This window comes from Candoia aspera, chromosome 16 (genome assembly GCF_035149785.1).
Source record: "Candoia aspera isolate rCanAsp1 chromosome 16, rCanAsp1.hap2, whole genome shotgun sequence".
NCBI classification, from domain to species: domain Eukaryota; kingdom Metazoa; phylum Chordata; class Lepidosauria; order Squamata; family Boidae; genus Candoia; species Candoia aspera.
The window spans coordinates 10,947,734-10,962,644 of record NC_086168.1 but is presented as its reverse complement, the minus strand read 5'-3'; the positions used below and the strand labels follow the sequence as shown (position 1 = coordinate 10,962,644).

Genomic DNA, 14,911 nt, shown 5'->3' with positions numbered 1-14,911 from the left:
GAAGGGGCAGGAAGCAGAAGCACAAGAAACGAGGAAACTGTGCCATGATTTTACTTGCATGTACTGAAGCAAGCTTCTGGCTGGGTTTTTGTGGGGCAACAAGGACATTCAGTTGAGGTCTTCATGGAAAGAAGGGGGGCTTGGGGGCAAAGAAGCAAGGGGTGTCACTGCATTGGTGCACTGAGAGGGGAGATCAGAAGGGGCGGAAGATGGAGGGGTCTCTTGAGGCAGGTAGGGATGCCAATAGAAGACAATATCTGTAGCTCAGGGTTGAACTGTGGAGTCCTTGGTGCTCTCTGAGCCTTGTGGTTTTCTTGCAGACGTTTCATTGCCAGACTGGGCGACATCATCAGGGCCAGGTAGCAGCATCAGTGCCCTGATGATGTTCCCTAGTTGGGTAGTGGGGCGGGTCGATGTTGTGGGAATGAGACGGTCCCTCAGGTAACCTGGCCCCGTGCCACGTAGGGCTTTAAAGGTGATAACCAACACCTTGAATTGGACCGGGAAGCAAACTGGCACCCAGTGCAGCTCACGCAGCAACGGTGTTATATGTGCCGACCTTGTTGTTCATTCGTTCAGTCGCTTCCGACTCTTCGTGACTTCATGGACCAGTCCACGCCAGAGCTTCCTGTCAGTCGTCAACACCCCCAGCTCCCCCAGGGACGAGTCCGTCACCTCTAGAATGTCATCCGTCCACCTTGCCCTTGGTCGGCCCCTCTTCCTCTTGCCCTCCACTCTCCCTAGCATCAGCATCTTCTCCAGGGTGTCCTGTCTTCTCATTATGTGGCCAAAGTATTTCAGTATTGCCTTTAATATCATTCCCTCAAGTGAACAGTCTGGCTTTATTTCCTGGAGGATGGACTGGTTGGATCTTCTTGCAGTCCAAGGCACTCTCAGAATTTTCCTCCAACACCACAGTTCAAAAGCATCGATCTTCCTTCGCTCAGCCTTCCTTATGGTCCAGCTCTCGCAGCCATATGTTACTACAGGGAACACCATTGCTTTAACTATGCGGACCTAGGGCACCAAAAATAACCTGTGTGGCTGCATTCTGGACCAGCTGAAGCTTCTGGATACTCTTCAAGGGTAGCCCCATGTAGAGCGCATTGCAGTAGTCTATATGGAAGATGACAAGGGTATGAGTGACTGTTCGAAGGGCCTCTCACTCCAGGAATGGGCATAATTGGCACACAACCCGAAGGTGACCAAAGGCCCTCCTGGCCATGACTGCCACCTGCTCTTTGAGCAGGAGTCATGAGTCCAGAAGAACCCCCAGATTACGCACTGGGTCTGTCTGGGGCAGTGCCACCCCATCCAGAACTAAAGTTACCATTCAAAAGGAGATAGTCCACCCAAGCGCTTCAAAATAAGTAATCTTCGGCTGCAGAATTTAAAGATATTCCCCCCCCCCATCTCCTTTGAGCTCCTCAAGGAATTAATTCAAGTGGATTTGCTATCCATTCACAGGTTCTAGAGCACAAAATATTTTTGAGAATTGGAAACCGCCAAAGGAGCCTTCTCTTAACTCAATGGAAGAAAATTTGGGATTTTCCACCGGAGTTTTGAGCCCGCCCCCACGTTCTTTCGCTGCCTGCTGGCCAACGTACAAGCCTCTCCTTTTTTCAGCCCGAGAACAAGGCGATCGCCCAGGCGAAAGGCAGAGATCAGACTTTTTACGGCTGCCAAATAGCAACCAAACGGATCAAGAATTTGTCCTCTTTGGGACGAAGAAAGCCTGTTGCTCCAAAGCTCAAGATTTGTGGTGCAGATGGGAGCTTTGCCTGCCCTGAGCAAAGGGAGACATCATTGTGGTTTGAAATCTCCAGTGCCAAGTTGGAGGCATTTTTGGTGCCCAACATTGTCTCTGTCAATGAAGGTAGCATTAAAAATGGTCATGGAAATTCTCCCTCTTTCCCGCAAAACCTGCTCACTTCCCTGGACCTTTTCTTTTCATTTCAAAGAAAAGTGGCAATTGTCAGAAAGAGAAACTTGAGCATAAATCCTGCCCTGTTCTAAGGGCTTCCAGGGAAGTGATGTCACCCCCACCTCACCCCTGTCCATGACGCATCTCCTTCCTTGCGCCTTCCACCCTGAATGGCAGACTTGTAAAAAATCTAGGAAAAATCTTTTTCCTCCAAGATTGCTTTGAGGATACGCACGGTGTGCCAGAAAGTAGGAATGGACTAGCACCAGTTGCTTTGAACATAATAATAATTAGAAAAGAATTATCAAAGAGGGAAAACAGGCTGAAGCTCCATCTCTTGGGCACCACTGAGTGCCAGGGGAGAATGCGGGCAAAGGAAATCATTTTTCCTACCCTTTGGGAAAACTCCTAGGTTACTCAGACATCTTAGGCGGGATGGCACCAAAGAATTAAGTCCTGCCCATTCCTCTTTCTCCCCCACCCCGCCCACCCCCCAAAGACCGAATCAACAGCTGGCGTCCTGCTGCACCGGCCCACAATGGGTCCTCTTTGGGCAGACAATGGCCTTGTCATGGGAAAACATAAAACCTGCAATTAATGGGACGGCCTCAGCGCTGCTCTTTTCAGGCTGGACAATGGGAGGCATCTGGAAGAGAAAGATTAAACGCATTGCTTCCCTGGAAGCTGGTTAAAAGGCCCCTGGCGAGGTTTGTTTTGGCAGAAATAAAACTCCGCAAGCGAACCTCATCATCTGGAGGGAAAGAGAAGGGGCTGGGTCTTCAGAGGGAGCCCACCGGCCTCGTAAGGAGGCACCGATCCATCCCCAAACCTCCAGGCCTCCCTGGGCGAGCCTCGAGGCATAATAACGGGTTGCTTCTGCTTGGGGGTTCAATTAAATCATTTTAGGCTGCAGACTTAATTAGGCCAAGCAGGGCTGGCCCTACTGTCCTACAAAGGGAGGCAGCCTCTTCCCTTTTGGGATCTCTCGTTCTGCCTTGGCCCCCACTTCTGCCAAAGTCCTGGACTGCTTTGTGCGCGCGTGGATATATTTAGCCACAAACAGCAAAGCCTCTGAATCTTTGTCGCCAGTGCTGCTGTGTGAATGCAGCGACACGTGCATTTTCCAGGGCAGCCCAGGGGTCGAAGACGGCAGAACTGGCTGCCTTCCTCCCAGCTTGCAAAGCAGCTTTGCCCAATGGGAAGCCTTCTTTGCCCAGGTAGGAAATACTCAGGTGTCGGCTTCCGCAGGGATTCCCAGCCCACAGGGGCTTCTGGGGGAGTGAAGAAGGCCTTCTCAGACATGCTCTCCCCTTGGCCTGCGTCCTCTGGAGGGCCTGCTACATCACAGACCAGCTCCGACAACTAAGGAGGCACTCCTGCCTGTTTTAGCTTCTCCCTTTGGGGAAATTTTGTTTGTTTGTTTATCTATCAAATTTGTCACCACCCATCGCCTCTCACTAGATGGCAGCTGGTGCAAAGGCTGGGCTCCCGTCACTGAGGCTGCTCTGGGACTGAGGTGTGACAGGTAGTCCTCGACTTATGACCATTCGGTTAGCGACCGTTCGAAGTTAGGACAGTGCTGGGAAAAGTGGCTTGTGGCCAGTCCTTGTCTTCCAGTGTGTGTGGGGGGGTGAAGTTCAAGGGGTTGCCCCAAACTTAGAGCAGGCCTGAACCCACACTTTGGGTTCTGTTGCAGCTCTTGGGTGTTCTCCAGCTTCGGGGAGGGGGGCGTCTCCTCCCCCCCCCCAGATCTCCTGGGTGGCTGTTCTGAGTTTTCATTTCCGAGGGGCCTGGGAAGCACCACCTCGAAGAAAGCCAGTTATCCTGGGGAGTTGCCAGGCTTCGGATCTTTTTCAAGGTTGCTGGTCACTTGGAGGGAGTTGGTCCAAAGATGCGCCCCCGATCCGAAGCCTGGGAACAGGCTGCTATTTTCCCTGCCGGTGAATCATGCGGGTCGGCCCCCCCTCGCTTGGGCCCTTGCCCGGGCGGGAGGGGGAGAGCCTTTTGTGCCCTCCCCTCTCCCGGCTCTCGTTGGCCAGGCTGCCGGGAAGAGGGGTGCGGAGGAGGAGGAGGAGGGAGAGCAGAGCTGCCCGGCCCTCGCGCGGGCGCGTCCCTGCTGCTCCCTCTTGCCCACCGCCGGTGGGAGACGCCGCCGCCGCGATGCTCGAGCGGAGCCGGCCCGGCCCCGAAGACTTGGGCCGTTGATCGTCCTCCTCCGGGCCTGGATTACCGACCGCGGGACTCTCCAGCGTGCGTCCTGGGCGCGTCGGTCGCCCTTCCCTCCAGGTCTCCTTCGACGGCGGGGCGCGAGGCTGCCTGGGGGGGCTTCGCGGAGCTCCGGCTGCCCCGGAGAGCCGAGATCTCCTGGGTGGGGGTCGGAGCCACCCCCCTACCTCGCAGCCCGGGGGCGCCAGGAAAGAGTCGGCGCTCTGGAGAGTTGCGCGCAGCCTCGCTGGCGGCACCCCGTCGGGCTCGGGGGTCGGCGGCGATTCTCGCCGGTGAGGCGGGAGGGACTCTCCGCGATCGGTCCAGCGGTGGTGGGGGGGGGGGCGAGCAAGCGGCGGCCCCAGCCTCTCCGGGCGCGGAAGGCTGGAAAGACGCCAAACCAGGAGCCGGGGGGTTCTCCCTAGCGAGCCGAGCCCAGTCGCTCCGACGACGCAAGCGAGAAGTCGGGTTAAGGGCGCCCCCGCGTCCGGGTTGCCTTTCCTGGCCCTGGGACTGGCTGAATGCCTCGCTCTCCCCCCACCCCAGGCAACAGCGCCCACCGAGCGGGAGGCAGCGCTGCTGGACCCTCCTGCCCGCTTCGGGAAGAGGCTGCCCTCCCTCCCTGCTCCTGGCTGGAGAATGACTCTTTGGCGGCGGCGGCTCTGCCTGGGCTGCGGGCCCGGGATGCTGCTGGGCCTCCTGGTGAGTTTGGCCCCTTCCCAGGGAAACTACGACCTCCTTGGCTTGGGCTGTTGCGTTTGGTGGGGGGGGGGTCCGGGTGGCCACGAGTGGCGTGTTCCGCGGAAGACCCTCTTCCACTCTCCAGCTGGGTGGCCTCTTGGCATCGGTGGGAACAGCATGGCTGGAAGGCTGGCTTCCGGGCTGGAAATGGCTGGCCTGGGCAAAGCAGATGGCACCACAATTGTCTTGAAGGTGCTCCGCGGCTCTGCTCAGTTTGGGCTGAGTGCAATTAGCGCGCACAACTAGCGTGTGTACACGCATACATATTTTCCACGTTTCTTGTGGTCCAGAATGTGGACGGCTCTTTTATCCACGGCAACCTTCAAGCTGACAATGCGTGGCTTTCCGCGGAGGACAATGGAGGGTGCTGTTTTGAACAGATGCCACTGAGGCTTCAAACCCTTAAGCAACTCCCCACCCCCCAAAAAAGCTGGCAAGGGTTCTTAATTTCAAACCGACATCCCAGCCAGCTGCCAAAGCTTCATCTGAGCTGGCCTCAGATTTGTCTAACGGATGTAACTGCGTTTGCAGACAAAGGCCTTGAAGAACTCTGCACGGGCTCAGAGGCACTTCCTTCCCCATTATGCAGCACTAGTTGTAGGGTAGCAAATCACTTGCTTGGTTCCTTCACCAATTAGCACCCTGAATAATATTTAAAAGGCCGCCTGCCGCCTGTCACTGAGTTGGAAAAAATCCAGGATTTGGGGTTTGCGCTTTGCAACGCCAAGGGAACGGGTGATCGCATTTGGGAGAGGGGATCTCAAAACCAGTTTCTTTTCCAGGTGGTCCTTCCCTGGAAGAAGACGCTGGCCTTCACCATACCTGCTGAAAACCACATTACAAAAGGTTTGCGTCGCCTGCTCTCTGACGCATTTCCATAAATGCCAGTCGACTCTTGGCTTGCAAACAGTTTGAGCTCCCCCCACCCCTTGGGGGAAAAAACACCCCAACAAAGCAAATGTTTGGTCAGCTCTCCCTTGGGAGTGCTGCCAGTTGTTGTTTTTTGCTCCTGAGACTGAAAAACCCTGGTTCAGGCAGCCAGTGGCAAGTTTTAGAAAAGATTTTAGCAATCCTTCTCTCTTTCCTTTGGCACCGTGGCTGCTTTGGTGAAAGACGGCAGAAGGCTTCACTTTTAAATACGTTGGGGCTGGTCCAGGAGCATCTTTTTCCATCTGGGGCCAAGGCAGTGGAGAGTTTTTGCAAAAAAAATTGGGAGCCTCTAAGTTGTTCCAGCCATGTCACTCTGGGGCCCAGGTTGAACCAGCTGCCCGAAGAAGGCGTGCCAAACCTGCAGCATCTGGGCAGGAGTGGGGCAAGGAGCCCCCTTTGCCACAGGTGTGGGGGTCAGGCAGAGCATTGGGTCTGTGAGGCAGGTCCAGATCCTGGTCCCATCACCTCTGCAACCAGGGTTAGGCTGCTGGACAATTTCCAGTTGAAATGTCCCACAGGGCACCATTTCAGGCGATGGGTATTTAAATGTGGGTCTGGCTTCCTGATGGAGTCCTTCGGGGGGACCCTGCAAGCCCCTGGAGGTCAGGGGGGTGATAACAGTGGTGGTGTTGCCTCAGGCTCAGAGGAAACTGAGTGAGAAGAGGACCCACTGTGAGTTAGGGAGCAAAGACATGGAGACTTTCTGCCTCTCTCAGAAGCAAGAAGACAATGTTCCCTTCTTCTTCTTCTTCTTCCTCCTCCTCCTCCTCCTCCCAATTTGCAGCTGGTGGTAGTGGCTTCAGAGTTCAGGACCTCTCTTTTGACCCCACCTCTGCCCTGGTTGATTTTCTCTCCAGGTTCTGGACCCTTCCCTCTGGTGATTGAGACCCCAGCGGAGATATATGAATACGTGTCCTCTCTGCTGGACTGGTGGCACGCCGATGGGTACTGCCAGCAGCGTTTCGCTCAGTTGCCCTCGGACAGCCGGGAGGACGAGCTGGTGTCTCTGGGCCAACATTTGCTCTCCCACCGGCTCCAGAACACCGTCTGGTTAAATGATGAGGAAGTGTTTCCGCGGAAGCCAAAACATAGGCGTGAGTAGAGCAGCTCCCTCAAAGAGTTGCAGCTCTGGGGTGGCCGGTAGTGACTGAGAGATAAGATGGCGAGCGTGACCCCTTGATTTAATCCTCACCATAAAGGTGGTGAGATAGGTGAGGCAGAAGGAGTGAGTGGATGGGAACTTGCAGCCAGAGTCTTGCAAGAACTGCCAAGGAATTCACCTCCTGCCCCATAACAGTCTTCTGGGTGCAATGGTCTATTCTGAAGTTTTGCCCAGCTGTCCCTTTCAGGGCCATTGTTTAAGCCTAAGCCTGCTTCCTTGCTGGATTCCAGCTCAGTTACTTCGAAACTGCAGCAAGCCAATAAAATTACTGCCCTGGGATGGATCTGGCCTTAAATCCTTCTTGGAATTAGAGCTGATCAGTTATCAGAACTGGTTCAGGAGACCACACAGTCTTTCCCTTTCCCTTTCCCTTTCCCTTCCCCCGTCCCCCTTCCCCCTCTCTCTTCTGAGTTTGTATCCTTCTATCGACTTCTTTCCCTGGATGCCCTCCTAACCTTAATTTTTGCACCATTCCTTCCCAGGTGTCCACTCAGCCTCAGTCCTGATGTTCAGAAACAAAACAGACACCAAGTTTGTGAAGGTCTTGGCTGACTTCCCAGCCATGGCTGCAGTGAGCGCTTGTGCCCACGTCCAGTGGGACCCCACGGCCACTGAGATCTCAACAGTCTTCTCCTACGCAGTCCCAGCCTTCATCAACGAATTCCAGATCCGCGGCTTTGTCGATGAGGACGGCTTCGTCCGATTTGCCATCATCCTCCATGGGCATCACTCCGCCTACCTGCCGGTCTTCCGCACTGACCGACACTGGCACCATTTCTGTGTCACGTGGCAGCAACCCAACGGCACTTGGGCCATCTACGCCGACGGGAAGCGGAGGGCCACGGCGGCTGGGCTGGCCCCTTCCCAAGCCATTGACGGCCACGGGACATTCATCATTGGGCAAGACCAGGATTCCCTGGGCGGCACTTTCAAGGAGAAAGAATCCTTCAGTGGGAATCTCACCGGCCTGCAAGTTTGGGGGAAGGTCCTCAGCCAGGAGCAGGTGGAGAAAGTCCGCTCCTGTGTGTCCATCAGGGAAGGCCTCATCTTTGGCTGGAAGAGTGACATCTTAGAAGTGGAAGCTAGTGTCCAACAGACCACAGTGCAGCTCACCTGCCCAGGTGAGTCTCTCTTGGGTGGTAACACTGCTAGCTGCCCAGCACGGCCTGTTTTAACCCTACTGAGCGGCATGCTGCTGTTTCCACCATCGTGGTCTGGATTGGTCCGTGAAGGATAGAGGAGGACAGTCCTTGAATAGGAAAAGCCTTGGCTGCTTTTCCAGTGTTTGAGGATCCAGCCCTCTTTCTAGCTCATGCTGACGGTCACTTCCTGTTCTTGCCAAAAGAGCCATTTGCACTGGCTTCTTCTTCCACGCTGGATTACAAACCACGCAGGCCAAACCAGGATCATGCGTTTCAGTTGCCTGCACTCGGAGGAATTGCCGTGCATGTCAAAAAAGCCCCATCAGAAAATGGGCCACAGTTGTCCAAGCCTTGCCAAGGCACACAGAGTTATTAAATTTGTTTGCATAAGGATGTCCAAAATCTTATCTCCTGCTCTGCGGCATTCTCCGCTTTCTCTTTTCTGTTATCCATGTTAAGCCACATTTCTCCAGAGTTTTTCTTTGCCTCGAGAAGATTTCCATGGCTCCCACTTGGCATTCCTGCCCTGTGGAATTCCCACAGTAGCCTGCAACTCCCGGCCACATTGATGAGATTTTGCGCATTGGCTTCCTGCCGACAGCCGGTTACAATACTAGAATGCTGGTAAACACTCTGTGACATCACAGCAGCACAGCCAATAGGATGGGGAGGGCGTGGCCCACAGATAGGAAGTGCCTGATGAGCTTTTTAGCCGAGGAGATCTAAATAATGAGCCAGTGCGTTATCGGTGCTTGGATCAAGATGGACCTTTAGGGTTCACCTTATAAGAAGCCTTTTGTGCCTCCACACAGGCCCTGTGGAAGAATGCCGTGTTTTTAAAGTCGCCCATGGAAGCCACGCATACGACCCCTGCTCCCAGCTGTTGCCCTTTGTCTGTCGCTACAGAAAAGGTATGGCAGTTTGGACCCCCTCCTCCTTCACAGGAGCACCATCCTTGGGGTTGAGTTGTTGGGTTAAGCTTAAGGGGACCTGGGTTCAGACCACTCTTGAAACATGGGATGACTTTGGACCAGCCATCACTTCCTAGAAAGCGTACCACACCATACATAAAATGGGGGAGGTGTTTTGAGCACCTGGAAGGAACAGCAAGAGATCAAAGCAAGAATGTAACTTGCTTGGCGCTAAGAAAAGGTCCGTGTCCATCTCTGTGGGCTTTTCACCCCCTCCAGATCTTTACTTCCAGCTGAAGAAAACCCAGGCAGAACCTGTCCCACCATTTATCGCTCGTGTGAACGCTCAGGCAAATGTGACGGTGGTAAGTCTCAGAGACCATCCATGGTGCTACCTCTTCTTGGTTCCTGGGGATTGATCCTGAGGTCCAACAGAATCATGGTGTCCCCAGCCAGGGGGCCCATTTTCCCAGCCCTTCTTCAGTGAAACCAGAAAGCAGCTAGATTCCTCGCGTGATCCTTCTTGTAGGATCTGCAGATTCCCTCCCAGCCCACCTTCTGCAGTTCCAGGGAAGAAAGTTTAGAGACAGGGCAGCCCAAAATATCAAGAACATGGCCTAAGCCCAGAAGATCCCTTGCTAAGTTAGAAGAAGAAGGACAGAAGTCATACTGTTGGTGCAGAGGACACAGTAACTTTCCCTTGGATGCACTGCATGTTCCCCAGTCAGCCCAAAATCAGGTTCAAGAAGACCATTGGTTAAGATCCTCATTCAGGCTGGTTACACCCATCTGCATGTGACATTCTCAGCTTAGCTTACCCAAGTCCTTCTCTAACTCCAGACTCATTTCTCTCCGGCAGATTCCCGAGAACGTCTTCCAGGCAGATGTCCAAGGTGTGAATATTTCGGCGGCGGCGGCTTTCCTGGGCGTCGTGGAGAGGGTCCTGTCCGAGGCGGAACCTCCCCCTCTGGATGCCTCTTCTCTCCTGGGTGTCTTCCAGCTTTTGAAAGAGGTGTCCGATGTGGAGGTAGAAGATCCAGGGCAACTGGCAACACTGGAACAGCTGGGCCAACGTTATGTGGGGATTACGGGGAGAATTCTGGAGGAGAAGAATGCTGATGATTGGTCGAAGATCAAGCCGGTAAAAATAATAGTCTTGGAGGAGGGTCTCTGGGGCACATCTACTCTACTCCTCCCAACAGGGAGGTCCATAGCCACACAGACCTGACCGATATCTGTCCAACCACTGATTGGGACCCTCCTCTGCTTGGAGTTTTGGTCTGCCTGGCAACTGAGATGCAGAAGCCCAACTGGTCAAGCCCTCATCCAACTGCTCCTGTCTTCTCCAGATCATTGGGGGACCCATGACAGTGGTGGAAAACATGGACAAGATGGCTTCCAGCCTCCATCAGCTCCTGAGCCCTGACAGGTGGAAAGTCACCTTCCACAGTAAGAACATTGGTAAGCGAGACCAAATTCTGTGCCATCCTGGTACGGGCCACATGCTTGGTCCTCTGGAAATGTTTTGTGGGGAAGAGATTTTTTTTGGGGGGAGGGGTTATTAGAGGACCTTTGTCCATCCTGGGGAATTCTGGGAATTGAAGTCCACATTAAAGTGGCTAAGGCTGAGAAACACTGATCTAGATTCTAATTCTTGGGTGAGTGGAGGGGCCCAGCAAAGTAATAGAACTGTGAATAATAAATAAATAAAATAAAGTTGTTCAGCTTCCCAAATTGAAAGGAGAATGAGGCCTCCCTGCCACAAGTCCCCATTAAAACCTAGGGCAACTTGTCCTAGCCTGATGTATCCCACACAATCCCCATCATCTGCGGGGATCATCCCGGGTCCAACTCATCTGGAAGATGCCCAGCTGGGAAATCCGATGGAATGCTCCATTTGGGGCAGCGGCCACAAGAGGGCGCTTTCTCTCACGCTGCTCAGGGACCTGCTGGCAAGTTGGCTGAAAAGCTGGTTTCCAAGCTGCTTGCCTGGAATCGGCTCTTTTATGCGTGGAAAAGATTTCAGAATTCATTTAATCCAGATATGCACCATGTCTGTGAGATGTGAGATGCCCCTCATTTTTCTTAGCACAGAGAGGAAGCTTTGCAAGGCAGCTTGAGGAACCCCGGGTTGAAATGTGGGGGGGGTAACTCCTTGTCCCCCCAAAGTGACGCCCGTCTGGTCCCTCTGCGTGCAGGGATTGAGGTGCGTCGCGCAGAGCTGGGCCCAGAGAGAGCTGGCGGCGGGGCCTCCCTGATGCTGAGCCATCGTTGGGACCAGCTGGATGCCATCGAGGTGCCTGCAGAGGAAGTGGAGCGGCTGAGAGTGAGAGGTGGGGAAAACGGGTCCTCGCTGATGGCCCTCAAAGCTTCCTTCCTTCTGTTTGAACCTTTACGCCAGAAATCCTATGAGGTCTGTTTTCAAGAGGCCTAAAGAAAGGGCTCCTGAGACACCAAAAGGGAAGAAGCAGAGGGGTGGCCTTTGATGGAGGATCATCTATCTCCTTCCTGGGCCATGCTGCAGCCTGTCTTTTCCAACCTGGTCCTCTGCATGGCCAGCTTTTAATTCTCCACCTCTGCCCTTCTCCAGGTCTGCGTCAGATCACCCTCACAAACACTTGGTACAGCTACGGGGCTCTCCAGCGGCTTCTGGCCAGCAGCAGTGCGGTGTTCAAAGATGCGGCTGTGTCAGACGGAGGACGGAGGTGGGTCATTCCCAGCATGGACTCCTTGGCTTGGAAAGGGGCCGAATAGCTCCATTCAGACATTCATTTTTGGCTGGCTGGCTGGCTGGCTTGCATACATGCATTGACACAGCATCCAGTTCAGGGGGTTTCCTATCAAAGCATCCCAGCTCTGTGCAAGGGAGGTGGGCTGCAGCAACAAAGCCCTTTCTCAATCTTCCGGCTTCTTGGATTATCCACAGGGGGTTTGTCTGGCTGGCCAAATTTTGCGCCAGAGGCAGTGGGACCCATATTGAGATAAAGCCCTTGGGGTGGGCTTGTCTTTCTTGCTGTTGGACACAAGGGGGTGCTGTTGCCTTTTTTTAGTGCCCCCCACGGCTTCCAAGGCAATTGGGGGGGAAACGGAATGGGGGGGGGCAACCGTTTGTGCCAATGTGTCCAACTTCCATTTGGAGATCGGATTCAATTCAGGCTGAATCAAACTGACCTCACAAACCTGGTTTAGCCATTTAGCGTGCTTCTCAGCTGGGTTTTCTGGATGGAATCCGTGACTTCTGTTTGAATCGTCCCTGATGGGAACTGTATGAAAGATTCCCTCCTGGGGTTAAATAGGCCAGAAAAAGTAGATAAATTGGTTGGGTCTGCCTTGAGTTGCTGCAGGAAAACCCATTCCTTAGTAAGAGTTGGTAGAAAGCTTCCTTGGTGAACGGATGACTCCCTTTTTACCTAAATCTCCTAAATCCACAAATATAAAACAGATCGATGCTTGTCAGCGAAAAGACAAATGTAACAATACACCAGAATGTCACAGAATCACAGCAGTGTCACCAAAATTAGAAATACACGTTTCCCAAGACGGGAGAGATTAAGCAGCAGAATAAAGCAGAGGGCAGGTGGGCTTCCGCACTGTTGTGCCTGGTTAGTTTAGGGGACAGAATAGGGTGGTACACGTTTGTGTGCACAAAACGGGGTCATCTGGATTTCTGGGGAGCTTCATTTTGGACCCTGTGGGTTGGTTGGGCTGAGAAATGTTGGGCCCGTTCTCCAGTTGGCTCTGAATATTCTTGTCTTCAACCCCATTCCTCCACATCTCCTCTGCCTTCGGGGCACACATGCTGGCTTGGGGCACTCCACCAAGCCTGCCATGCTGGACTCTTCCTCCTTAGGCACCTAAGCACCCAGGTGGGCTCTTCCATTATCTCCTTCAGCTTGGTCAGCGACTACAAGGAAGTCAGTACGTCTGTGCGGTACCGCCTCCGGCATCGGGTTCAGGTGAGGCTTCAGAGAAAAAGGAAGGAAGGTGGGGAAGGGAGGAGAATGGAGTGGGGGGATTCCCGAAGGACCTCAAGATGGACCATTTTATTCCAAAAGTCTCTATTTCCTTGAGGGAAACAGCTGGGGGAAATGTCCATCAGCAGATCATCATCTGCTGATCATCAGGGGCCAAATGGGCACATGAACTCTTTTTCTTCTTGCCCTTTTTTCCCCTCTCTCCTCCTTTCACCCCTTTTATTTTTTCGCTATCATTAGATTTACTCCCAAAGGGTCAAGGCAGTTGCCCTGTCCCCATGTTTTTCTGCCCCACCTTTCCTCTCAAGTCCAAAACGGTTCACCAAAGCTCTGAGCTGACCATTTTCAGCCTTGAAGCCAAAGATTCCCTGGGGCTTTTGAGCTGCCATTGCACCATCGGGCAGCTGAAGATCAGCAGACGCCGGGCATTTTTAAAATGAAACACAGAAGGCCTGTTTTGCAGGTCACCCCAACTTCAAGAAAAGAAAGCAATGGGTCTTAGTTTATAGCACAAGGGGGTTGGCCGCCTTCATAAATTAAACAAGGCCTTTCCTCCACATAACTCAAACGCCAGGGAGATTTAGGGAAATCTGTTGCTGGTCCAGTCTGGTCAGATTATCAGTATGAGCCCAAGACTTGCAAGATTGCCTGTTGATGGCTGGAGGAAGCCCCCTCTGAGCATTTTTGTGCCCGAGAACTTTTCCCAGCCAGCATCTCCATTGTTCTGAGAGAACGTTCCTTTCAAGAGAGGTACCATCTCCTTTCTGACCCTCTTTCCCTGTAGACTCTACCAAACCAGCTTGTGGAACCCGTCTGTGCTTTTTGGAACTTCAGCAGAAGGTAGGCGGTTCAGGGAAGCCTCCCCAGCTGCGTTTTTGGAAAAGGGCTGGCCTGAGAGCAAGAAGGAAATAATTCAGGGCAATTGGGTAGACCTTGGATTCCTGCTGCTTCCGGGAGGGCTGGAATACAGTCTCTTGAAAGTTGCAGCTGTCTAAGGACAGATGGGGACTCAATGGACAGATGTTTGCCCTAAAGAGCCAGTTTGGTCTAGTGGTTAAGGCAGCGGGCTAGAAACCAGGAGAATGAGCGTTCTAGTCCCACCTTGGGCATGAAAGCTAGCTGGGTGACCTTGGGCCAGTCCCTCTCAGCCCAACTCAGCTCAGCTGTGTCTACCCAAGATGCTTCACTTGGGGACCAAATTCACCCCTTCTTGTAGAAGACCTTGCTAACTGGGTAGGCTGAGCTTGCTCAACATGGGAACCCACCACCACCACCACCAAAATCAACCCAGCCATCTCAGAACATGCTCTGTGAACCACGTTGCCCCATAAATGCATAATGCAACTGAATTGACCAGTGGGTGAACCTGGTGGTTGGGTTGGGTTTGATGTATGTGAACCAGAGAAGTCCTCCTTTAGGGAAGGAGACTGAGGAGACTTCACTGTGTAGAGTTAAGGGAGGTGACCCTTGACTGTGTAGGGTCAACCTTCACTCTGGAGGTTGGCATCAGCCCCTTTCGATGAGAGGCTTCCCCCACATGGCCGCCCCGGGTGGGAGCATTTGGCATCCAGGACACGAACATCTGGGTCCAGACGCTTTTCCTGATCTTAAGTCCTGAAGGTGCTGGAGGCTGGTCCAGCAGAGGCTGCTCGGTGTCTTCTTCCCAGGAGGAGCTAACCTCTTGTGCCTGTAACCACACCACCAACTTTGCAGTCCTGCTGCAGGTCTATGAAGTGCAGGTCAGAAAGGGGGCCAGGAGGCTTTCATTCCCTATGGAGGGAGGCACTTCCTGGGGGGCTTTGCTGGAAGGGCAGCAGCCAGCCATGGGGAGAAGCTGTGGGGAGCAGACCAGGCCCTCCCTCCTTGCTTGGTTGATGCAGAATCCTCCTGGCTCTCTTCTCCAGACCCTCCTCTTGCGTTTT

General features: G+C 53.5%; 2 protein-coding genes across 4 annotated transcripts in view; one reads left to right on the top strand and one right to left on the bottom strand.

Moving 5' to 3' along the window:
- Positions 1-14,911, top strand: part of ADGRD2 (adhesion G protein-coupled receptor D2) — a 34,176-nt gene that overhangs the window by 3,018 nt on the left and 16,247 nt on the right. The window contains exons 2-15 of the mRNA XM_063316470.1: positions 1,627-1,876; positions 3,964-4,422; positions 4,676-4,831; positions 6,658-6,894; positions 7,445-8,083; positions 8,917-9,015; positions 9,295-9,380; positions 9,875-10,156; positions 10,365-10,476; positions 11,214-11,348; positions 11,606-11,720; positions 12,866-12,971; positions 13,774-13,829; positions 14,602-14,728. Coding sequence (XP_063172540.1) covers positions 1,627-1,876; positions 3,964-4,422; positions 4,676-4,831; positions 6,658-6,894; positions 7,445-8,083; positions 8,917-9,015; positions 9,295-9,380; positions 9,875-10,156; positions 10,365-10,476; positions 11,214-11,348; positions 11,606-11,720; positions 12,866-12,971; positions 13,774-13,829; positions 14,602-14,728 — 2,859 coding nt within the window. The remainder of the gene's footprint in view (positions 1-1,626; positions 1,877-3,963; positions 4,423-4,675; positions 4,832-6,657; positions 6,895-7,444; positions 8,084-8,916; positions 9,016-9,294; positions 9,381-9,874; positions 10,157-10,364; positions 10,477-11,213; positions 11,349-11,605; positions 11,721-12,865; positions 12,972-13,773; positions 13,830-14,601; positions 14,729-14,911) is intronic.
- Positions 4,782-14,911, bottom strand: part of NR6A1 (nuclear receptor subfamily 6 group A member 1) — a 111,933-nt gene continuing 101,803 nt past the window's right edge. For all 3 annotated transcript variants that reach the window (XM_063316187.1, XM_063316188.1, XM_063316189.1), the window contains one exon: positions 4,782-4,793. The gene's annotated coding sequence lies outside the window, so the exon portion shown is untranslated. The remainder of the gene's footprint in view (positions 4,794-14,911) is intronic.